Here is a 24,210-nt window from a genome sequence, read left to right as displayed (position 1 = left end):
ACTGCGTTTATAGCTGACTTAATTCATTTCTATCCGCATCTCCTCGGCCTCACCTATTACCGTCATCACGACTTAATCGCTCAAACTTCGTAATAAAGACGAATAAGAGGTTGAAGAATTCTACAGTCAGCTAGAAAGCACCATATAGCAACAAAACCAACTATACATGTATAGTCATTGATCTGGATTGGCCTAGATGCCTGTCATATACAGGTAGTCCTCGACTTACGATCGACGTTGATCCGTTCTTACGAGGCGTCGTAAACCGAATTTCGACGTAAGTCGGATCATACGTTCACACAGTACTGTACCATAATAAGAGTACAATACTGCAAACACTTAGCCTATCCAAACATCTATCCTAACACAGTACCCTACATAATTATCAATTACAGTAAAATATTGTGCCGCACGTGGTAGCCAAGAAAATCTGAAATGAAATTCAGTGTCGCCAGGTAGAAGGTGAAATGGCCCTAAAAAATTCAAATAGAAGGTTACAAGGCATTTTAGCACCAAGCTTGAGTCATCGAAAACGCCAGTCGAAAACTATATGGACTAAAGGCTGTAAAAATCTGTACAATTTCCAACTTAAGATACAATCACCTGACAAACACCAGATCGACTGACCGAAGGTATTACAATTAAGAGGAGGCCGATATGACGATGTAAGTAAATTCTGAATAGAGGAAAATCACAATATGTCGCTGACAATTGTCCAGACTATATAGACTGCTCATTCTGGATTGAAAAAAAAACCCCATAGTAATGATCTCGATCAGTTCTCAGCGCCACAAGGTTTAAAAGAAAAGAAAAAAAAAAGGCCCAAAGGGTGGGTCACTTGCAGTCAACGATAGCACTTTATAAAGCCTCAAACTGTGCCAGAATTACAAAACTTTGCATCTGCCTAATTAGCCACTCAATCTTCCACCTCTGGACCAACTGCTGGCTGGGACACCAAGCAGAAAAAAAAATCACCCCAAGCTGTTGTAGCGTGATAAAAAGCATATACAATCAATTAAGGCATTAAATGTAACAATTAATTTGCCTGTGGCATGTCATGCGAGAAGATTTAGCAGAATGCAGTTTCTTCGCTTAAATTTTGTGCGACAACCTGCCTGTATGCGTTAGGATAAGCAAAGCAAACATATCATAATAGCTTCCACCTGTCGCCGTTAGATAGTTTGGCACAACTTCAAATCTCGCAGACTGCAAGTATCCCCCCCCCCTCCCTTAATGACTTTCTGGAAGATTCTAGAAAAATTGATATATGGCTTCAAAATTCTATCAGTATGGAGTACGCGTTGCACAGACGAAGAGTTTCCTTCACAAACCTGCAAACACAGCCAGTCAAGTACGTAGTCAAGCACCAATGCTCCACTGCCACCATCCCTACCCCCTCAATCTCAGCAGGCCCTTGAGGCAGAGGCTTTGACCTATTTAGAATCTCATGGCCATTCCAGACAAGGAGCAAGATGGCCGACCATCCATGCCATGATCCAGTGTAAGTTTCTGATTTGTTTCCAGAGTTTTTTCTGTGATTTATTTTGACTAAATTCGTACTGATGGGCGTCGCCTGCTGCAGTTCATTGCCCTGTTTCATTTTCTGTGCACAAGACGATTATTTGTGTAAATATACTAATACCAGAAAACTTTCTCCAATATCATTTATAGTGTGATGTCGCAGAGATTTAAAAGGTTGAAATTTTTTCCGCTCTATTTGCAATAAATGGCAAGTCTTTCATTTTATAACGTTTTACTCCAAATAAAATATATAAATTGTAAAAAGAAAAGTACTAGTAACAAAGTTTTGTAAGTGTATTGTCTGGTTTAAGTGATCTTCAGTTTAAAAATGGTGTTCATAGCGATGTTATGGTCCATGTCATGAAGATGTTATGATCCACGCCATGAAGATAAATATTTAGTAACAACAAATCCCATCAAGTCAAAGGTCCACTGCTTAATGTGAAGAGAACTCTTGTAGGACATTAAATGTCGCCCATTCATCGGTTGCGTCCCTTACACTATTACTGTCAAATAAACAATATGGCGGAAGAGCAATAGGGTTTCTCTTGCGTGAATTTTGTAAGTATCATAAGTAATTTGAATTCATTTTGCTTTTTAAAACGTTGGAAATTTCTTTAGATTTTTACATCTTCGTTTATGCACAGGTGCAGATGGCGAGAACTATTTTAGTTAGCCGATAGCAAGTTACTACCGCTAGAATTGACATGATACTAACTAAACTCTGTTTCATCGCGAGTCCTGTGAATCAAGAATTCTATAAAAATACCAAATAGTGTGAATCAAAGGATTGTCAATGATAAAACATGAATGGAATGCAATAGTTGAAGTGACCACAGAACGGATGGGGTTGCTGCATTTTCTTAGGCAAATACAAGTTCCCAGGCTTTGGTGAAGCTATGATACATCCTGCTGGTCACATTGGCATTTTAACTGGCCTTCCTATGTACTTTTGTCACCCAGGACATGTCATTGTTGATATTTTTTTGTGTGGCAGGTCGTTCTTTCACAGCGCCTTGAGTTCCAAAAGAAATAAACTTTACAAATTCAATTATTATTATTTACAACATTTAAAATTAAAACAGTCACGAAATACCTAATTACTAGAAGACGCTTAGAGTATGCTTGAGTGCAGATACTTGAGATAAGATCTTGTAACAGTTTGCATCGAGTCGAATATTTTCTGGAGAAAAGCATGTATGACTAATAACGGATGTTCCTTGCAGTCACTGATGTGGTTGCACTAGACCCAATACATGCGAAAGATTTTTGTGTGTGAATAAGGTCTTATTGCTAGATGAATCAGTGCTCTATACAAACTGGCCTGTAAAGGCTTTTGCTGGAGCACTTAGAACAAGCCTGTATAAGCCCTTTTTCTGTTGATGTTAACCAGAAGAACATCCAATAGCCATGAGACCCCACTGCCCATGGAATATTTTCAACAGTTAAGGAATGGAGAAAAGTCAGTGGTTTGTACTCATTTATGAGCAAAATTAGTAAACATTCATTTTACTTTCAAATTTATTGGAAAGGTGAAGCATTCATCATGGATAGTTTTTATTCGTAAATTTTTTTTTTACTTTGACCTATCAGGTGGACTTGATTTTTTAATATTTATTTAGTTTTCTTTTTTGAATGTCTTTATTTCAGATCAAATTATGAAAATAATAGATTGTTTTTTTTTTATATCATCCAGAAATAAATGCACAAGATTGGAATGTGGGAAGTCTTCATTAACTTTTCTTGTCATAAAATTCTTAAATGTTGGGGTTTGGGAAAGCACAGTATAATTTCAGATTGGACTATTGCCAACAAGAGGAAAGTTTCTGTCAACAAAACTATCCAGAAATAAAGGAGGGTGGGAAAGCTGTTCCTGCACAAGAGCTGCCGGCAGTTCACTGTTCCAATATTGAGCAGGAAAAAGCCACTTGCACCATTACTGTACTGGGGCACTCAGAACAGGTGCTGAGGGGAAGCCAAACTGTCTGTGATCCGAATTCACTCCCTGGATATGTTGGTTTGTGCTTCTTGAGTAGCTTGCAGAGGAGCAGGTTTAGACAACTGTCCTCAAATTAGTCAATTTGTGGAGCAAACTAGATTCCCTATGGGGAAAGGAAATGTTTGCTGTCTGTACGGATATTGAAACAGAAACGGCAAAGATGACAGTGCATTCAGAGATGGTGGTGGGATGCACAACAAATGCAGGCTTCATTAAAAGAGCCGATTAAACTGAGTGTCTGTAGTATTACAGCTGAGGCTTGATGAAAGAGGGAGAATTAGAACACAGTGTAATATTCTATTAAAGCTTTCAGTTTTATCTCTGAAGCTTAGTGCACTCTGGGTTGAAGACATTTTGGAGCTCATTTGTGTTCATTTTGCTGAACAGGCTTATCTTGAGATTCCATGAACTACTTTTGCTAAAAACTTTAAGCAATTTGTGACTCCCAGTTTTGAAAAGAGCAGCTTAAATTTGGGGACCAGAGATTTCAAATTGTGTACATTCAAGCCTATTTGATTTTTAAACAGCACTGGCAAGAAAGATCAAAGAGTTTTGTGATAGTAAGCTACACATATAACATTCATAGAGACTTTCTAATTTAAGTCTTTCTTTAGTGGTGGCTTCATTATAGAATGGATTTGTGTGGAATTTCTAGTGTTGATGTTCACAGGTGAGTGTTTTATTTGTCTCTGGCTTTTCACTAATGTTTATATTTGTCAGTGGATGGGGGCAGAGCATTTTAAAACCCTTTTGTCTGAAGGAAGCCATAAGCTGCTTTCCATTTTTCACTGTTTAAAGCATTGGAACCTGTTGTCCTTTCATGCTGTAAAAGGACCATTTTGTTGCTGTATTTGCTTCATTCTTGAATGTCATATTAAGTATCGTTTATGTTTATTTTCAGACCATTATGCTAACCTTTTTGAGTATTCTGTACTTTGTTTTTCAGATGTAGCAGGCATCTCTCTAAACAACCAGAAATGAAAGAAAAAACAAGTTTCAGTGTTGTAAAGTACATCTTTTTTGGATTTAATGTCTTTATTTGGGTAAGGAACACATTTTTTTCTCTTTTTAAATTAATGCAGCCTAACTGTTAAATATATAAAAATGAAAGTGTTCATTTTAATAACTTCTGTACTGTGAGAGAGAATATAATATAACGAGAGAAAAATAAACAAAAGGTAATGAAGTTAGGGTCCTAGAACTGTAGGGGAATGATACAATTAGCAACACTCCTCAGCAGGGACAACCAGAAACTGGAAGAGGGTAAAAGTAAAACAAGGTTTCTTGTAGGGTTACTTGTAACTGGTCATCATTCTCAGTGAAAGATAAAAAGTTTTTCATTTGCAGTAAACTTAAAAGATAAATAGCATGAAAATAATTTTATTTTGAGCCATGCTGCATCGTGCAACATGAATTTTCTAAGCTACTAATACATTGGTCCTTGCTGATGTTTACTCAGGGTCGATACCATTATATTCTGTTCATCATGTTGCTGTCCAACAAAGTTTATTCAAAACACATTTTTCAATCTCGTGCTCAGACTAACCTTTATCCATTTCATCTTGACTGCGAGATCTCATACTTTTATGCATTTGTGTTGTTGTGCCCATGTCTGTTTGTTTGTTGATATGTTTTGATTTGTACGGGTCTTCTTTTTAAGTTCATATTTATGTGTTTTACTTTGTTTTTGTGCCTGTATAGGGCATTGTGTCTAGTTTAAAGTGGGAGAAATGCACTCTCTATTATGTTGAAAATTTCATCTATTTTTATCTTTGTATTTACTGCAACTGAAAACATTGTTTATCCTTGCAAATAACATGTTTTAAATAAATGCATAAAGAAAAGATTAAGCAATTTTACTTAGATAAAGAATTTTCTTTACTTTTCCTCTGTATTATGGATTGTTTTATATAGTATTTGCTCAGCTTAATTTGTTATTATACCATTTTTTTGAACCATACTGTCCGCAGCTTTTAGGCTGTGGTATGCTGTCGCTGGGTGTCTGGCTACAGCTTAACCGCACCCCACATGTCTCCCTCATGCCCACACATGCCTTTCTGAGTGCTTCTGCTCTTTGCATCACTGCTGGCGCCATTGTTTTGGTCGTGGGATTTCTTGGTTGCTGTGGTGCATTTCTTGAAAATCAGTGTATGCTGGTAGGGGTAAGTACAGAGAGATTATTTGATGTAAACTGCCATAATTTATTATAGGAATGTTTTTTGATATAACTTGTATATGGAACTTTAGATCGATTTGCTGCAAATCTGTAGTTTTGATGGAGACTAAAAGGCAGGTTGACTCTATTGTTTAAATATCCCTTATTTTTGGTACGATATCAGTAAAGGATCAAAATCCATAAAAATACAGTGTTTGCTGCACTTAATTTTTAAATTATTAATTTTTTAATTACCTAAAATCTTATATTGTAGTAGAATATATGATGTATGTAGAAATGATTGGCTAGAAAGATCAAAGATTTTGTGCATGTAAAAAATATATATCCTACAATAAATTCATTACTGTTAGTCTATAAATTCTTTCCTTATGAGCAAATCACTTTCTGCCATTTTTTTTTCTCACTCACTACTTGTACGGGATATGGTGGTGTGTGCTCGTACATGAAAGAAAGCTAGTGTGCATGAATAAATTACGTACAGCTTAAAATATATATTTTCTAGAATAAGCCTTAAAAATACTGTGCAAAACATTACTGTTATCATTTATAAAATTGTAGAGCTTAATAGAATCGTTAAAATATAGATGGTCTTTCTGATATTGTAACTATGATGTTTATGTTACAGTATTTTGTGATGGTATTACTCATATTTACCATGGAGGTTACAGCAGGCTGCCTTGGATTTCTCAAAAAAGATGAGGTGGGTGTTGTTGATAGCATTGCTTTCTGAATTTTAGAAAATGTTAATCATTATTAAGGTGACATGTCAAATTGGCAAGTGTACATGCATGTATATGAGCACATACATATTAATATATGCATACACCGAACGTAAAAGTAAAGGTCATCCCATGACCTATTTCAGATCATTAGGGAATGAAATGTTAAAAACCGCACTTTTCGGGGGCCAACTTTACATGAGAGCGGTGTCCATCTCCTCTCTCTTTTGCTGCCTTACCTTCCCAAGTGCTCTGTGGAGTTAGGTATCTATTCCTGCCAGCTGGGTTCGCCCTGGGAAGTGAGCAGCACTACATGGGTATCGAACTGCTCTCCTCTCAGTTCGGACGCCGGCACTCTAACCACTCAGCTTTCCACTGTCCCTTCTGGCAAATAGTGATAAAATATTTTCAACTCCTCTTACCCCACCAGACGATATGTCTGGTTGGAGTTTTCTTACCATGGAACTATAATGTTTTGCATTTTTGTGTTTTATAGCTGAGGAATGTCATCCATCAGGAGCTTTTGCTGAGCATTCAGCAAAACTATCAGAGTGATGAAACAGTGGAGAAGGAGTCCGTCTATCATTCTACTTCAGATAAAAATAAGCCAGATGATTGGTTTCGAGTAATTGACGGCTTGCAATCTGAGGTAAGGTTAATGCAAATTAATTCTTGAATTGATCTTAGCAGCTATGTCTAAAGCAGGGGTGGGCAATTAATTTTCCCAAGGGGCCGCATGAGAAATTGGGATGGTTTTAGAGGGCCGGACTAATATAGTTAACTCAGTTTTACCCAATACTGTATATATAGTATATATACTGGCAGGCGGGCCGGTCAGAGACAGGAGGCGGGCTGGATCCGGCCCGCGGGCCGACCTTTGCCCAGGTCTGGTCTAAAGTAATGAAATGTATATGTTTGTTATGATGAATTCTAGAAATTGTTATAAAGGGATGCTGAGGATCATCAGAAAGAAGCAAGCATTTCGGTTTTAGCCATTAAAAGTGTTATTTTGTTCTTTCGTTAAATGAGCAGCATTATCTAAATACTGCACTGTTTAGCGTGTTTAAAATACTTCAAAGTTCTGTTGTTTTGTTTATGTACTTATTTTTTGCTGCTCAGTCGTTGCATAAATAATGTTGGCATAAGCCCACCCCTGGTTCCTGTTTACAGTTACTATTTTTTTGCTTGTTTTGCTTAAAATAACAGCTACAGTGCTGCGGAGTGAATAATTTCACTGATTGGTACAACATCAAGGCGTGGCCAAATGAGCAGAAGGTCCCAGACTCCTGCTGCAAGCAGCCAGAGGAGGGCTGTGGTCAGTTGGAGCCAAGGTTTTGGTTCAAGGATGTAAGTACATGTTTATAATTTTGCGTAAATGTAATAGTGAACACTTCTTTCCCAAAACTCTCAAATCACATGTCCTTTGTTTGCATCAGCAGGTGCAAACTCATCTGCTTCCCTTCATGACAACTGCAGTAATTGCTTGCAAATGCTAGAGACTGCAAAAGATGCATAAAAAATTTACAATAAAAACAACCGTAATTCTTACACCATTTTAAAGAGCATTAGGTTAAACTATAAAATTTTTTGTTCGGCAGGAAATGTTCTTAGAGTAGGTCTGAGCAACAGAAATGGAGTCTGTAGGCACAAATTAAAAAAACAAATGTATTCATTATGCACAACTGGAATATAAAATATAGTGGAGTGCTTTTCTTAGGTGTTCAGTCTCTAGGCACACATTTTACAAAAATTTACTTACTAAGCACAACGGAATGTATAATATAATTTTGTATTATATTAAAACATTTAGAATTCAAATAAAACTTAGCTTGTGTTCTCATTTTAGCTTTTCATAGTGTAAATCCATGTCAAAATAAGCAATCAATAGTCATCTGTAACATGGAAGTCCTTGTATATTCAAATACAACAAAAGATCTGATCAAGTGGATAATTTCATTGTTAAAGGGGAAAACATGACAAATTAATCACGAAGGTGACCAAGACTTTTTTCATTTAATTTTTCACAATGTGACTCACTTTTCAATGCATGTATTAGTAATAAAAGATGTGTGAATTTGTTACAATGCAGTATCAGCATCGTAAATGAATTGTAGTGATTGTAATCATATTAAATGGTAATATGTTAAAATGTTCTGTTTTATACCATAATTGTTGCCAGCAGAATAATTTCCAGCATGTTATATGAAATTATTATTGAGAGTTATTAGCAGACATTGTGAGATCCATCATACTTTTTTTCTAGGGCTGCATGGGAGAGATAGACTACTTTTTTTCAAGGAACATGTACATTCTTGGTGTTGTGGGGATTACAGTTGCTGTAGTACAGGTAAGGCATTTAGGCCTAGTGAGTGTTATGTATGTTTGCAAACCCTTGTGAGCAGTAAATTAAGAAATGAAGCACGTTTATAAAATTTACTTATGTAGTGTAAATACCTTTGAGACATACTAGCTGTTATCAAAGTTGTTTACAAGAAGAAAAATCATAGCTGAGGATTTAGGATTTGACTAGTTAAGAACAAGGTGCACAGTATATTGTTAGTCACTTGCTGTATGGCTGATGCATAACTGTCAACTAAAGTGCTGATAAAATATTAAGTCTGGCTACTGAAGCATTTGCCCACCTCTAGAGCAGTGGTTCTTTAAGTGTGGTCAGCAGGCCACTTGTGAGCCGCATGCATAAGTCAGGTAGTCCGTAGCTGACAGTCATCATATGTTGCAAAGTGGTGTTAAAATTGCCAGATATACTAATTAGTCCAGTATTGATTTCACATGAGTTTTAATTTCATCAATGCTCAACTGCTCTTTCACATAAAATGCTCACTTACCAATCATTTAATCACCTCATCCATTACCCTTAGTAACACAGGGCACTTCCTTATTTTTAATTTTTATGTGTACTTTGCAAAGCATGTAATTTTATGTAAACTTATTACTATACTACTGTCACAAAAGTACATTTAGTTTTGAATTGTAATGAAACAATTGTGGCAATTTAAATTTGAAATTCATGGTAAAAACCCTTTTTTTTTAGGCCTTGGTGGTCCACCATAATTTTTACTTTAGTAAAGTGGTCTGCGGTCTGAAATATTTTAGGAACCACTTCTCTAGAGGCCTACGAGGTAGTGTGCACCTATCCCAGGATGCCATGCTCTGTAGTGCTGATATTCAATGCTATAAAGCGTTAATTAGGTGAGAGACATTTTTGAAAGTGCAACAGTAATGAGTCATGTTGAAAATAATACCAGGTTGGTTGATGGATGTCTGGTTAATTGATTATGCTCTTAGCAAGTGCTTTGTTTTTGTGCAATATTCAATTCTCAGGACCCATTGATACCATGTAGAAAAAGGCGATTATTACCACTGTGAATCAAGTGAATTATTGTGTTTTTATGTCTTATGTAAATGGATTTAAGATCATTTTACTTTTCTATCCTTCACTAATCTGATAAATTGAGAACATTGTCATGAATGCCATTACTTTCACAAGTAAATGGATGCACTGGGTATCTGTATATCTTTCTTGATAAAAGCAGTTTCCTTTTGGAGTGTGGAAAAGGTTTGCTTGTGATATGGGGTATCCAAGTCAAGATGTGGATGACGGGGACAGTTTGCATTGTTCTGTGCAAAACTTTGTTCTGATGTTGCAGTCCCAGTTCGGAGAATGCTAAAATTGTGCTACATTTCCTGTTAGTCATATCTGAATAGGATGGGGCATAGATCTTAACCCTTTTCCTGTTGTTTGATGCCTTAAACCCCAGACCCCTCATCATCAGTCCTGTGACTTGTCTGATTGTTGTAAAAAGGGCGGGCACCAAATTTTTTTTTGTAAAGCAAACTTATATATTGTCTCCACATACCCCTCAGTTTCTGATTCTGCTAATATCTACATCATTTTCTTTTTTCCTTAGAGTTAATCTCTTCTCTTGCCTCCCATGTTCTTTTTGTTGTCAGTCCAGGAAGTTAATGTGGCATGCATCAACCGGATGTCATGAGCTTCATTGTATGTTCATCCCATAGAAATGCTTTTGTGCATTTTAGCGCATCTGTATCTTGCCTGTATGTGTGGAATGTACATACTTGTATGTGAGAGTGATTTTGATAACATACCCCTTACATAGATTTAGTTAAGAAACTTTAATGGAACACTTAATAGTTCTCTAGAATTGTTTTTTCAGCTAAACGTAGTTTTTGTTTTAAACCAAAATAGTGAGTTTGAAAATGCTTTTAATGTTCTTTCATATCTGTTTCAGATTTTGGGCATGGTTGCTGCTGTGGTCCTGTTCTGTTACATTCGGAGCAATAGATTCTTTCTGTAAAAGTTTCTATCATGTTTTCTCGTCCTGTGGATAAGGAACTGACACCAGGTATTCTATGTGAAATCGGTGATCAAGAGACAATCAAAACAGGCTGAGCTCTGCATTTATAGAATTTTCTCACAGAAGTATTTCAAGAAGAAATCATCATGTGTGAATGACCCATCCTTCATGTGTTTGCTGTTGTCTTCAAAAGGCTCGTAGCTTACATCACTTTCTTCTTGTCTTTGAGGCAGCTGTTGGCATTGTGTCCTTATTTTATTAAAAGTATATGAATACCCTTCAGCTTGCTTGAATGCGAGGAAGGTGTCACTGATCAGTATATTGTGAAGTGTGTGAGGTTGCCTATTGTGCTGCCTCAGCTGCTGATTCTTACTGCTGTTTTGAGGTTCTCAGTGAACACAAGGCTGATAAATCAGTGTCATTTTTTAAAATTTATTTAAATTTTTTTATTTTTAAAAATACTTACATAGTTGACAGAATTTTCAGATCTTTATTGCATTAGGTGCTTGATCAGATATATTTGAATATATGTGAAAATTCGTTGACCTACCAAAATGTTGCATTGTTGTGGGAATGTTTGCCAATTTGAAGTGTGACATAGACGTAGCGATAAGGTGTGAAAGCTCTCTCTAACAACACTAGAAAATGCTTGTTAAGTGCTATTTTCAAAATGCAGAAAGTTCGCAGTGGGACAACAATGGTGACCATGCTGATTTCTTTCATTCTTAACTCTTGTGTGCATTTTATAGGCACATTTTTTAGCACAAAGCATATGTAAAAGGTATTTGTTCCCAAAATTTGAGTTATGCATATATAACTTACAAGTTAGAAAATCATCCTTTTTATAACTGTATGCAACTTTTCTGCTCACAGTAACCACAAGAGGAATCTGTGTCTCTCACTCAATTCTAAACAATTACAGTTTATCTTAATTTCTTCCACCTTCACTTTGTCTAATATGTCTTATTCACCTTCCTTCACTCATTATTCATTTTCAAAACTTGCTGCCACCCCTAAACTGGTTTTACATAATCCAGCACTACCTCGTGTTTAGTCCCCTCTTTATGCGAGGCATGGCTGTCAAGCATAATTATGTAAAGGTAATTACATGATCATCCTGCTAAAATAAAACTTTCAAGAGAAAAGATTAGGACTAGGTAGTGCCTTACATTACAACTGTTAATAGTTGCTTAAGCCGTTTCTTCTGAGAAGTTTTTGTCATAGGATTCTTTAATGGTGATTATAATTTCATTATTACTTTCTTTTCTGAATCCATGCTAAAGATTATTAAAAATGTGCAATATATTTAATATTCTTCAAATTTTTGCAAATTTTATTTTTATGTGTATGTTAAAGCCAACAGGTCACTGAGATTTGCATTTCCATACAGGGTTCATATTGTCTTTGCAGTTTTTGCAACATGTTTAGGTGTATTTTATCTTCAGTGGTTGCTTGATAGATACTGATGGTTGGGTCAGTTTGATTTCTTTATGAATAAAAAGAAAAATTACATGCATTACTAATACTCTTTGTCAGTGGAGACTAAAGCTAGTCACAATCAGCCAACTGTGCCACTGATTTGTTATGTTTAGTTATATGATGCACCTCATATTCTAGAATTATAATCTGTGCTAGTCAAATTGACGGTTTCTTTAGCTGACATAAACTCATGGCTTAGTCTTCACTTCTATGGATAGCATCACACGTAGCAACGAATGATTAACTTGCTGTAATGCCACATATGTAATTGGTCTTTGAAGACATGAAGAAACCCCATAATAAATAAGAAAAAGACCAAACATATCTGAATAAGGCCTTATCAGACTACTCATCAATGTTATTAAGCGAAAAATACTATCGTCTGAAAAAAATTGTTTAGTGCAAATATTCATTGAAAGAAATGTTTTGTTCTACTTGCAGTAAACAGTAAATTTGACCACCAGCTTTGCTCAATATACTTTTCAGGATATGAACATTTATTACAACTGAATCTTTCAGTGAGGCATGACTTTATTATGTTAAAAAATCTCTTTGGTCATCAGAACATGAGTCATGCTCCCCTTCATAAATCAGGCTGTAGTTGTGTTAATGTGTCATGGACTTTGTACTTTTTATCTAGTACTGTAACATGAATCTGTGCTTTGTATGATGACCCTGTTTTATCATTGATGCTGGGTCATGAGAGCCAGCATTCTTATTTGCAGTTGATTTTACTGTTTTGTTATGTTTAGTCCCCCACCCTTCATGGCATGGAGACCCTCTTTCACAATTTATACTTTTGTTGCACATTAGATCAGTAGTTCAGTCTTAGTAGCAGTGAATGTTTAATAACTGGTCACCAAAATATTAAAGAACAGAAAATAAGCATTATTGTTAGAGAACGCATTTAACAAGACTGCATACTTGCCAGCAACAGTTATAATGTTCTAGGGCAATGACAGTTTTTATTCCATCCTCCACCCCCCTTCCCACCAGCTGCCATCAGAAATTGTCTTCAAACTTTATTGAACTGAAAAGAAAATGTGAGATATGGAAATTGATTACTACTTGCTGATGATTTTTTCTGGGGGGGGGGGGTGTTGTCATGTGAGTGCTATGTGGCTGTTTTTGAACACATGTTTGCACAATAGAGGTCTGTTTCCTGTGTAATCATTACTTTTGCATGTATCATTTTCTGGAGATAATATGATCAAATTAAAAAAAAAACAAGTTCTGTAGCCAGTGTTGTAATAAAATGTTTTATCTCCCGGCCAAAGAAGTATTAACTAACAGCTTTATTTTTGCACGGTCCATGTGAACTTGAAGTTTGTTACTGGTGAAGGCATTTCGCAGATGGTTACTTACATAAATCTCTACATCTGTGCTTAAGTACATGGACATAAATACATGAAAACCTCTTCTATATAGAGAGGCAGCAGGGATTTCTTCTAATAAACAGCTGCTGCTTGGAAATGTGTAGTACCAATCCTGTAATTTTTTATGGGTGGGAGTTGTCGTTGGTAATGATGTACACTGTTTAGTATCCATCATCCTTGAAAGAGATATTTTGTAATGATTATCATCATTGCTAATTGCTAGTTTCACAGTTTATAGGACATAACTATTGTACTGCTATGTAAAAATTTGAACGTTTGTATGTACACCGTATGACCTGCTCTTGATGTATTATAATCAAAGTAAAAAGTTATGAAACCCATGAAATTCCTGTCACTTGTCAATAAACATGATTCAAACCATAGTTTGTAAACACGATGCTGTTGGTGAGCTGTGTGAAGGTGTGGGGATGTGAGGGTGGGAGGATAGTTAAGTGGTAGCTTTTCAAACAGTATCGGGTACCAAAATCAGTGGATCAATGTTTAATGACAACACCTTATAGTTTGTACAGAGATCATATAGAACAGTTCTGTAGTGGAGACCTCAGACTGTAGAATTAAAAGCAATATGCAAGCAGATTAGAAAGTATACAACTTAATTAGGGCTGAAAATGAGCTGGAATAAAAGAAAATATAAGCTAGTCAGCCTTACAGAGATGACAACAATTATCACAGTTCTGTACCGACCACCACACTGAGCTATCATCAACAGTCAAGACCAGATGGCTATTTTCCCTCAGGATAATGTACCACACACACAAAAATGCGCTTTCGTGCCGTCCATGATTTAACCATGAACTAATATCCCTGGACTGCTGGCAGACGATTTTTTTTTTTTCAGTTAACTGCTAAAACGAGGCATTAGACGAGATAGCTTCCGGTTTATTCACATTCTTCGTTACGGCTACCCGAGACTAACAGCGGATCACCTTCGCAAGAGGCTGAAACCGTTGGTCTTGGCAGACAGACAGCAATCCACCTTTATACGTCCATGATTTAACCTAACCCTGCTTTGAGACAAGTATATATTTACAAAATGCGGGCTAGATTGAAAATACTTTTTACGAGGTAATTGAGGTGGCATGATCCTCCGCCACAAAGTCTGAACAGGAAGAAAACCATACTCCAGACGATCCACGGTCAAACAGCTGATCAACAAACACGTGCACGTGACCTGTAAACTGGCCACAATGAGAGTCATGTGACAAGGTCATTCGAAGCATGTGACCGGGAATATGTATATTTATAAATTTATGCCTCGCAATAACGGTCAAACTTTGATTATACATATTAGCAGGCCCTCAGTCATCGTATCTTGCTATAAGAGACAGAGATCGCCGATTCGAACAGTCGTCGTTGGGAGTATACTGATCGACAGTCTGTGAAAGTCAAAGATGAAGCTAATTATTTTTGCTGTCTTACTGTGGGCAGCCAGCAATGAAGCAAAGCTGCAAAGGTATGCTAGATTATCCTGTGAATAAATGATGACTGTCCTTTCCTATTTAGTCTGCGCACTAACGAAAGTAAAACGTAAACACGCACATTCGATCATTGTCTCTGTGATAATCGTTAATTAAAAATCTAAGTAAAATAATTTATTAGTGGAGTTTTTTTTAACGTTTTAAGCATCAGGGAGAGGTATGCATAGTTAATTGTTAGCGCGGGAAGTTTGATGTCTGACAAACCGAAATTTAAAAGAAGATATATATATAATCAGTGTTGATAAAAGAAAAAGCATGCCCCTTCGCCGGCTGAAGTTGATTCAGCACAGATTGATAATCTATTATGGCTATATGTCAGGAATTTTGCCATTTTAAAAACAAAGCAAAACATCTTATCAGTGTAAGTTTTCTGTTCCAGGATAAAACTTCATCGCATGAAGTCAACACGCGAAACACTTCTCGACCATGGCAACACCCTTGAAGCACTACGTCTCAAGTACCAGTTGCAGAGTTTGAATAGAATAAAGAGTCCCACCCCAGAACCACTGTCAAACTACCTAGATGTAAGTTACTGTGAAATAAAACCCTTAGATAATCTTACAAATAAAGCAGACTGTCTGGATATTGAGTATGGTGGGAGCTGGTGGTTGAAACCTATGCAAAATAACAGTACGTACCGTTATCCTGTCGCCCTACGTTCGTAAGACAGAGTGGCACTCGATCATGATTCGCATTTAAACACAAGGTTAAGAATTCTTATCAAATAGTTTGCTTGATTATAAAGTTGGTAACATAAAGGTTGGTTTGGCATACCTATCACAGTAACATAAATATTTGGGCATATTTTTTAGAGTGGAAAATAAATAATATAAATAACATTTTGAAGCTGTACGTCATCTCTTCATCTTTTCTCTCTTCTTTAGGCCCAGTATTATGGAGTGATTGATCTTGGTACACCACCACAGAGTTTTAAAGTGGTTTTTGATACGGGTTCAGCCAATCTATGGATACCGTCAAAGAAGTGTGATCTTCTGGACATTGCTTGTTGTATGTAACTCTTTTCTTCTGTCGTACTCTTAGAAGTATAGTATGTCCTCTGCTTATGAATAAGTTCCATTCCAGGAGGCTGTTCATATGTTTGTTTGTTTGTAAGTAGGTACTGGGATGGATGTGAGTTGTGATTACAGTATGGTACATGTACAACCAGCTCTACTGTCTGAGGTACCGATATAAACAATAGTTTTCACTTGTTTTTAATGTGCTTGAACAACCTTCAAGTACATGAAATAAAGTTTATAACCGTTTATAATCACATGCAAACTATCCTTATACCCTAACTTTAAACTTGAAGACAATCCTTACGAACTATTTTTGAGTTGGTGAAAAACTTTGTTCATATGTACCAAAGTTTATAACTCAAATGTTTGTAAGCAGGGGACTAACTGTAATCTTCAAATGGTTATCATTTCTGTGACTTGGTTATTGCATTCTTAATTAGATTTGAATGGAACAGAAAATCAGAATCACTTTCCTTTCTCCTGAAAATTATTTGTGAAAAATGCCATAGAAAAGTTGGTGATTTGCTTATAGCAACTTCAGCTAAATGCCTGCAGTGTGAAAAAGGAACTGTAAACATTCGAATTGTAAGTTACGTTCGCAGCTTGGTGCACTTTGAAATTTTGTGTGAATGGGGGCCGGTCATTTTGCCCTACAGCAAAAGCCAGTGGGTCCAAGGTATGTTCATTTATCCCAGGTAAGACTATTTTGTCCCAAGACCAAAAAGTCAGGTTGCCCAGGCCCAAAAGACAAGCCCATAACACAAGTAGCTATTAATATCAGATATTAATTACCAAAAGAGCCACAAGTTCGAGCTATATAGATATGCAAGCTCAACTGCTTACTTTAACCAGAGCCATTGGAATAAATTTAGCCACCATTTACTAACAACAGAAATGGCTCCTTGGCAATACACATGCAGAGAATGCATCTTACAATAGTGAATAAATGTGATTTTTCTCTTTAAATTCTCTTTACAGATTATTTTAAAAGTGTTTATGAAAAACAGTAATACACTTTAACTTTCTGTAAATTATTAACTGAGGTGCAGACAGATGGAATGTAAAATTTTGTGTATGGACCCCATTTGGATTGATTTTATTGGTTATATAGAACAGGAAGCTCACATTTATATGCCTTTTATGGAGAAATTATGGAGAGGAGAAATAGCATGAGTATTTTGATAGCATTTGTAAGCCATGATTATTATTCTGTTGAAAGTATGAAAGTACTGCTCACAGTGGGCTGTTGCTTAAAGGAGAAAACACATTTTATTAAAGACTTTGACAACATAGGGTTTTTCTTTTCTAAATCCACATGGAAATTGTTAAGAAATGGTTGCCAATGGCTATTTCTTTTCTGTTGATGCAAATAATATATTAACTTTCGTATCCCGGACATTGGCTTTCATAATTATATTTTTGTTTATTCTTCTTCGTCTTCATGCATCATGTTTTATGTTAGTAGAGTCTTTTAACTGTTTTTTTAACCTGTTTCTTTGGGAAAGGGTGGGGGGAGGTGAATTATTAAGAGTTATTGCAATGCTTAACATTTATAGCAAAAAGTGCCATATTGTAGCAAAACACATAACATATGAACATAAATGTCAACAACTGCTCTGGTTATATTTGTTTTGTTGAGAAAATGATGTAAATGTACATTTTAAAATTAAAACTCGTTTTGATGAGAGGGAATATTAGGAGAACTCATCGAAAGATTTCAGTAGACGTGGCCTGTTCTTTTGCAGTGCTTCACAACAAGTATGACAGCACAAAGTCCAGCACCTATTTACCTAATGGAACAGCATTTGCTATTGAGTATGGCACTGGTAGTTTGAAAGGGTTTCTCAGCACGGATACACTGACAGTAAGCTTGCTTCTTTGAATCACTGAAGGGTAAAATCATGTCATTAGTGCTGACTTCATCCACATCTTTGCTGAACTTGACATTAGTTGGGAGCAGTTTTATATATATATACAGTGTGGAACCTCGATTATCCAGTTAAATGACCGGCACCAGTCATCCAGATAATCAAAACTCATGGATAATAGAAAATAATTCTAAAAATTTGCAAGCTAGAGTAGGTGCTGTACAGCGAAATTCTTACCTTACTTGTGTTGTTTACAAGTTTTCTTGTACAGGAGAGGCTGCTTTTTGCTCTTGCAGCTCTTCATTTTTATCAATGTATGAAGTTTGCGAAGTGTTAAGATGTCACTAAAATTTGGATCCACTTCCTGCTTAAGAAAGTCTAGCAATGTTTCAGCACAATTTAGTTCTTCTGCAAGCGAAGCTCTCTTTTCTGAAGGTTTATCTTCAACTGCATCAACGTCGCTTTCTTCTGCCAATCTCGCACTTGACTTTGCTTGGCGGTCTTGTGATGTCTAGCAGTTTGTTGGGTTTTTCTTTTTTTTATAGGCTGTCCTGGATAATTAAATTCATATTTAATTGAAGAACGGATAATCAAAGTTCCACTGTATATTAAAAAAAATAAATAAAACTGCCATTTTTGTATCATGAGGGAGAGGTGGCAGTCTGATTTGGAAGAACCAAGGAAGAGGCTATTCTTTAGATGCTGACCTTTACTGCTTTTAATGATTGAAAATAATAAAAATTTTTGCTGACACTTGTAGTTTATAGTTTCTTGTATGTATTGCTTTGCAAAATTTGTTTATCCCAAGCAAGGGATAAAATAGTGGTTGGCATTTAGTCTTTCTACATGTTTAGATGATTTTGGTTTGGTTTCCATCCCACCCCCGAATAGGCATTCATCTATATAGAGTTTGCTTTAATCAGCTTGAAAATGTGCATTGCTTGCAGATAGGTTCACTCATCATTAAAAACCAGACTTTTGCGGAGGCAACCTCACAGCCTGGCATGACTTTTGTTGCGGCCAAATTTGATGGCATTCTGGGCATGGGATACAAGACCATAGCAGTTGATGGTGTCACTCCACCTTTTTATAATGCTGTAAATCAGGGTGGTGTTAAAAGTGCAGTGTTTTCATTCTACCTGGATAGGTTGGTTTCACACAGGATTGTTTATTGTTCCTTTTTTTTTCTTTTAATTTTGCCATCTTCTGATTGCTTGCTTCATTGCTTTCTTTGGGCATACATTCATTTGGTGCAATCTGCAGTTACTGAGTTGATTTTATAAGTTTTACAATATTTTATAAAAATTTCTCAAATTTTAACTACTTATGACTTGCTTCAGAATAATGTCAGTAAAAAATAATATAGATCTAAATATAACATTATTTTTTTAAATGTGATATTTTTTGTTGTTTTTTTGTTTTTGCAAGCATTCTCAAGCCTTTCTTTCAGTTAGAATTTAAATTTAATTCAACAAGTTAACCATCAGTCATATGACCATCAATATCCTTGCAATGCTGCTGTTCTGTATGCAGAGATCCTAAGGCCAAGGAAGGAGGTGAGCTGATCCTTGGAGGTAGTGATCCTGCACACTATACTGGTAACTTCACTTACCTCTCTGTTACCAAAGAAGGATACTGGCAGTTCAAGATGGATGGGTGAGAATTAGATTTTTGTTAGGTTTTTATGAGATGGCTGTGACAGGATTATTTATATTTGAAAATATTTAGAGGATTTTTTTTCTTTTTTACTATAAGAATGAGAAATATATTTAGTTTTGCAGTTCATTGTTAATGCATGAAAGGAGAAAAAGTGAATGCAAGAAATGAATTGAATGTATTTGAAAAGGGTTAGAAAAAAAGAGTAAAATGGAGAACAGAACAAGAAATGGTTTTAACTTTTAAATAAAGGATATGCATTGTTTACAGTGTGACAGTAGGCCCTTCAACTCCATTCTGCAAAGGTGGCTGTTCGGCTATTGCCGACACAGGCACGTCACTGATTGCTGGCCCATCATCAGAAATAACTCAGCTGAACACAGCAATTGGGGCCACTCCTTTGCCAGGTGGTGAGGTTCGTATCCAGAACTGTTAGCACAGCTTTTCGTTTATAATTTTCTGATGGATCATAAGCTGCTTTTATCATCATCTGAAGGTGCTCTTGACAAAAAGAAAGTGTAAAACACCTCTCTCCAGGCACTTGCTGCCATTGTGCCATAAGGCTTTATTTATAAATTGGAACCACTATTGTAATATTAGTTTTAAAAGACAAATATACTATCATTATTATTATTGTTGTTTTTGTCATCTTTGCTGCTTTTATGGAGAAATACAGCATGGTTGTAAAGCATAAATTTTATTCTTATAAATGACAGTTGTTGTTGCTAACTTGTTCTGTTTTTGTGAAGAATATGTGTGTGTATACATATGCATGTCAAATGATGTATGCTGGCTGGGTTTTATTTTGCATTGCTTCATTACATTTATTTCAGTACATCGTGGACTGCAGCAAGATCCCCACTCTGCCTGCTATTACCTTCACACTTGGGGGCAAGGCTTTCACACTTGATGCAACTCAGTACATTCTTACTGTAAGAAATAATTATTGGTTATTTTATTTTAATTTATTTATTTATTTTTTTGCCTTTATCTCATCGTCATCCAGTTTTCATCTTGTAAAACATTTAATAAAATGGGGTGGTTGTTTGCACTTTGGATAAAGTACCTGTCGCTGAAAAAAGGAGTATTGGGTCATGAGTTTGTATCTCGGCTTTAACATGCCTCTCTCTGACTATGACGCCTGTTTACAGGGTTGACCATCAGTGGTTTTTTCTAGGTACTAGGTTTCTTCCACCACGTGTGTGAGAAACTGAATAGTTATGATTTGAGTGAGGGTGAATGATTTGATGCCTACTGGTAAGTGTGTGTTCATGTGACTGCATTATGTAAACACTTTGAGTCCATTTTTGTTAGTGGCACTTTATAAACAAACATTATTATTATTGTATATTGTGTAATCCCCTGCCTCTTTTTCGGATGCTTTTTACAAAATAAATTATCTGATAATGAAATGTGTTAAAAAAAATTACTGCGGTTTAAGTTTTCCTTCCAAAAAATTTCATTAAACTATAGTTTAAAAAACATAAGTCTATTGAATAATCTAAATATTTTAGGAAAATATAAAAAAAGATGTTATTTGCCACTTGATCTCACCATTCTGCACCTTTTTATCCAAAAATAGCCAATTTTGATAAGTTTAGACTTTTTTAGAGGAGTTTTATTTTGGCCTCTGATACTTATCTATCTTTGCATTTGTTGCCACCAGATTTTTATTATTAACACCTGCTGTTGGTGCTGTGAAAAAAAAGGAATCCCTTAACAACTGGGCAGATTTTGTTTAGAAATGGTTGTATTTCTTGGTATTATTTATTTTCAGGTATCTCAGTTTGGCCAGACGCTTTGTTTGAGCGGATTTATGGGCCTTGATGTACCACCACCAATGGGTCCGTTGTGGATTTTGGGAGATGTGTTTATTGGTCCCTTTTACACAGAGTTTGATATGGGCAACAACCGTGTTGGATTTGCGGAGACATCTGGCACCTCAGCACAGTCACTGAAGTTTAAGCCTGAAGCACATTAATGGACCAGCTGTTTGTGAGATAATGAAACCTTTAGAATAACAAGTTCTTGAGGCTATATGAAATTAAATAATTCAAGAAATTAGGTTTAGGATACCATAATGCTAGGACAAATATATGTTAAAATAAGTTTTAAAATTGGTGAAATGAAAAAAGACATTGGGAGTTGTGATGTCAAGTTAATTAATAGTTAAACAAATTTTCTGCAGTCACAAAATTAGGTTTTCTTTTCATTTGTGAATGCATTTTGGCTTTGAACAGTACTGACTCCAGTCAGTCTTTATACAATTACAGCTCAGTTGAGAGTTGATAGTTCTGAGTCCAGATAACAGCTAGTTGTTGCACAATCCTATACTTCAGATTTTGCCTTAAGTGTTCTATTCTCCAGTTTGATCGTTGTCCTATTGGTATCTGCTGTGTATGCTCTGCAAGCAGTGAGCTCTCTTAAAAAAAAAAATTTATTCATTGTAATTGGATTATTTTTTTTTGGTTGTTGTTTTGGTAAAGATACTTGAAAAAGCATACTAGTGAAATTTGATTGACAAAGTTGTTTTTGGTTGGAAAAAGAGATTAGAAACACCACTAATGAGAGCACCATTAATTCATGTTATGCATTATAATTAACCAGTACTTTTTCATGCTTTGGGAAATGTAGAAATAAATGTGTGTAAAAATGATTGTCAGGTATGTTATGTTTGGCTTTTGTGGAAATGTTTAAGTGTCAAAGAAGAGAGCATTTATTGATCTATTACTCATTTGGGGACATATGCAGCATGTTGTTCCTGTTAGGCTTGCTAGCTTGTTTGCTCATATTATGTTGTGTTCTGTGAAATACAGCTCTCTTTCATTGCATTCATACATACAGTGAGTTCTTTGACAAACTTCAAATAATTTTTGATCAAGTCCCTTGAAAAAGCTATGATTGAAACATTGTATCTTTTGGGGGTCAACAACTTTTTACAAATGCCTTGTCCATAGAGCAGATCATAGTTAAGCTAGGATCTTCACGCCCGCTCACTCAAGGTAAATGCAAATCAGATCTCGACTCTGATATACATAATTTATTTCTGTTTGGATGTGGCACCAGTTTACCAGGACATGATGACTAGTCCGTTCTGTTGCTGATGGCATTAAGCATTACTATCAGTCTACAGCCCAGTAAAGTGGGTTACATTATGTAGTCATTCCAGCAATGTCTTCGTGTTGCAATAGAGTTGTAATTTTTATTCAGCATAAATATGTATTTCTTTGCCTCTTAATTTCTGCTGTTGAAAATGATGCTGAAGTGTGGAGGAAAGTGTTTTGATGTATGCGTAAGAGCCCATTGCTGAATGCAGAAGAATAGGCTCTTGCAGCAGAGTGATTCATGCCATCGTGGATAACGTGAGATACAGAAAATAGAAACATTTCGAAAAAGTGCACATCATCATATGGCAAAATACTGCTGCTTATCAAACAAGGAAAGGAACCTCTTTAAAAAAAAATTGCATTTTGGATAGAAGACAGTATTTCCTGTTCTGCAAATGAATTTTGGTGGCTTTATCTGAAAATGTATTGTTAGTGCCTATTTGACTACTTAAAGACAAACCTGAATGTTTTTTTGCAGCTATCAGTAGATATAGGCGATATAAACCTTAGCTGTAAATTTCAGCCTCCAAAATTCATCCATTAATTATCCGCTATGATTTGCACCTGCGATCAACAAGCGCCGATAACAATATACTATGTCTCGCTAGTGCACCATTCACAAGGTTGCCAACAGTCAACACCAGTCACAGGAAGAATGAGCGACAGTTTGAATTATTCAGATGCTGGAAAGTCGGCATTTCTTGTGCTTCTGAAAAATTGCTACTTTAGCACGAGAAATGCAGACTTGCAATGTTTGAATAACCTGAACTAGTGCTCTGTTTGGTGTTGACGGCTGGCAGTGTTGTGAGTGGGGTACCAACGTGACGTAGTACACCATTACTGGCGTTTGTTGATCGCAGGTGCAAATCACATACTTTGCTAGCCGATAACAGATGGGTTTTGGAGGCTGAAATTTACAGGTTAGGTTTATAATGTCCATATCTACCGATATCTGCAAAAAAATGCAAATCATTCAGGTTGGTCTTCAACATACAAAAGCAATCCAATGTTTTATAGGGTTCTGTATAAAAGAAAGCTTACTGTTCCTACCTTTCAACAGTCGGCATGATTACTTTACCATTTTCATCAGGAAATAAGCTACATAGAACATATTTTTTTCTATAGCTTTATTAATCTGCAAGAGTATTCTGGTGGCTGCACATAATGTTGCCATGCGAAATTGATGTGGAAAATTGTTGAATGTACAGGACTTAGCATTGTTGCAGACATTTATATAATTTGATATCACTGAGTCTTAGACTGGTTATTTTTTTTCTTCCAAATTTCTTGGTCAGAAAAAAAAGTTATGCATTCTGTTTTCATGTTGTTGGATGTTGCTAGCACTTTTTGAATTACCCCACTCCACACACCAGTTTTGTTCTTTTGCTTAAAATAAAGAATTTCAGCGTTCGGTCGTATGGTTTTTTTTTTTTTTTTCTTCTGTTGGTCTATGT

General features: G+C 36.0%; 2 protein-coding genes across 6 annotated transcripts; both read left to right on the top strand.

The window, feature by feature from the left end:
* The first annotated feature begins 1,311 nt into the window (after window positions 1–1,311).
* On the top strand, window positions 1,312–13,990 carry LOC112559036 (tetraspanin-4-like). Of its 5 annotated transcripts, none has more exons than XM_025229883.1 (9): window positions 1,458–1,501; window positions 2,915–2,983; window positions 4,467–4,563; window positions 5,491–5,682; window positions 6,322–6,396; window positions 6,912–7,064; window positions 7,622–7,762; window positions 8,679–8,762; window positions 10,687–13,990. In XM_025229883.1, exons 1-9 carry the CDS (start codon window positions 1,473–1,475, stop codon window positions 10,750–10,752), a joined length of 906 nt encoding a protein of 301 aa, XP_025085668.1. In that variant the 5' UTR covers window positions 1,458–1,472; the 3' UTR covers window positions 10,753–13,990. The 5 variants fall into 5 exon arrangements, with proteins under 5 accessions (XP_025085671.1, XP_025085668.1, XP_025085672.1 ...); XM_025229885.1 differs by lacking the exon at window positions 1,458–1,501 and adding an exon at window positions 2,047–2,082; XM_025229886.1 differs by lacking the exon at window positions 2,915–2,983 and having other exon boundaries at window positions 1,312–1,501.
* Window positions 13,991–14,924: 934 nt separating this feature from the next.
* LOC112559035 (lysosomal aspartic protease-like) lies at window positions 14,925–24,167 on the top strand. Its single transcript, XM_025229882.1, has 9 exons — window positions 14,925–15,081; window positions 15,486–15,630; window positions 15,991–16,114; window positions 17,871–17,989; window positions 18,941–19,140; window positions 19,527–19,649; window positions 19,920–20,064; window positions 20,483–20,581; window positions 21,427–24,167. Exons 1-9 carry the CDS (start codon window positions 15,020–15,022, stop codon window positions 21,628–21,630), a joined length of 1,221 nt encoding a protein of 406 aa, XP_025085667.1. The 5' UTR covers window positions 14,925–15,019; the 3' UTR covers window positions 21,631–24,167.
* The last annotated feature ends 43 nt before the right edge of the window (window positions 24,168–24,210 follow it).

The sequence above is a fragment of the Pomacea canaliculata genome, linkage group LG3 (assembly GCF_003073045.1).
Source record: "Pomacea canaliculata isolate SZHN2017 linkage group LG3, ASM307304v1, whole genome shotgun sequence".
In the NCBI taxonomy this organism is placed as follows: Eukaryota; Metazoa; Mollusca; class Gastropoda; order Architaenioglossa; family Ampullariidae; genus Pomacea; species Pomacea canaliculata.
Note: the sequence above shows the minus strand (reverse complement) of the source record. Positions and strands in the feature narration are given on the sequence as shown.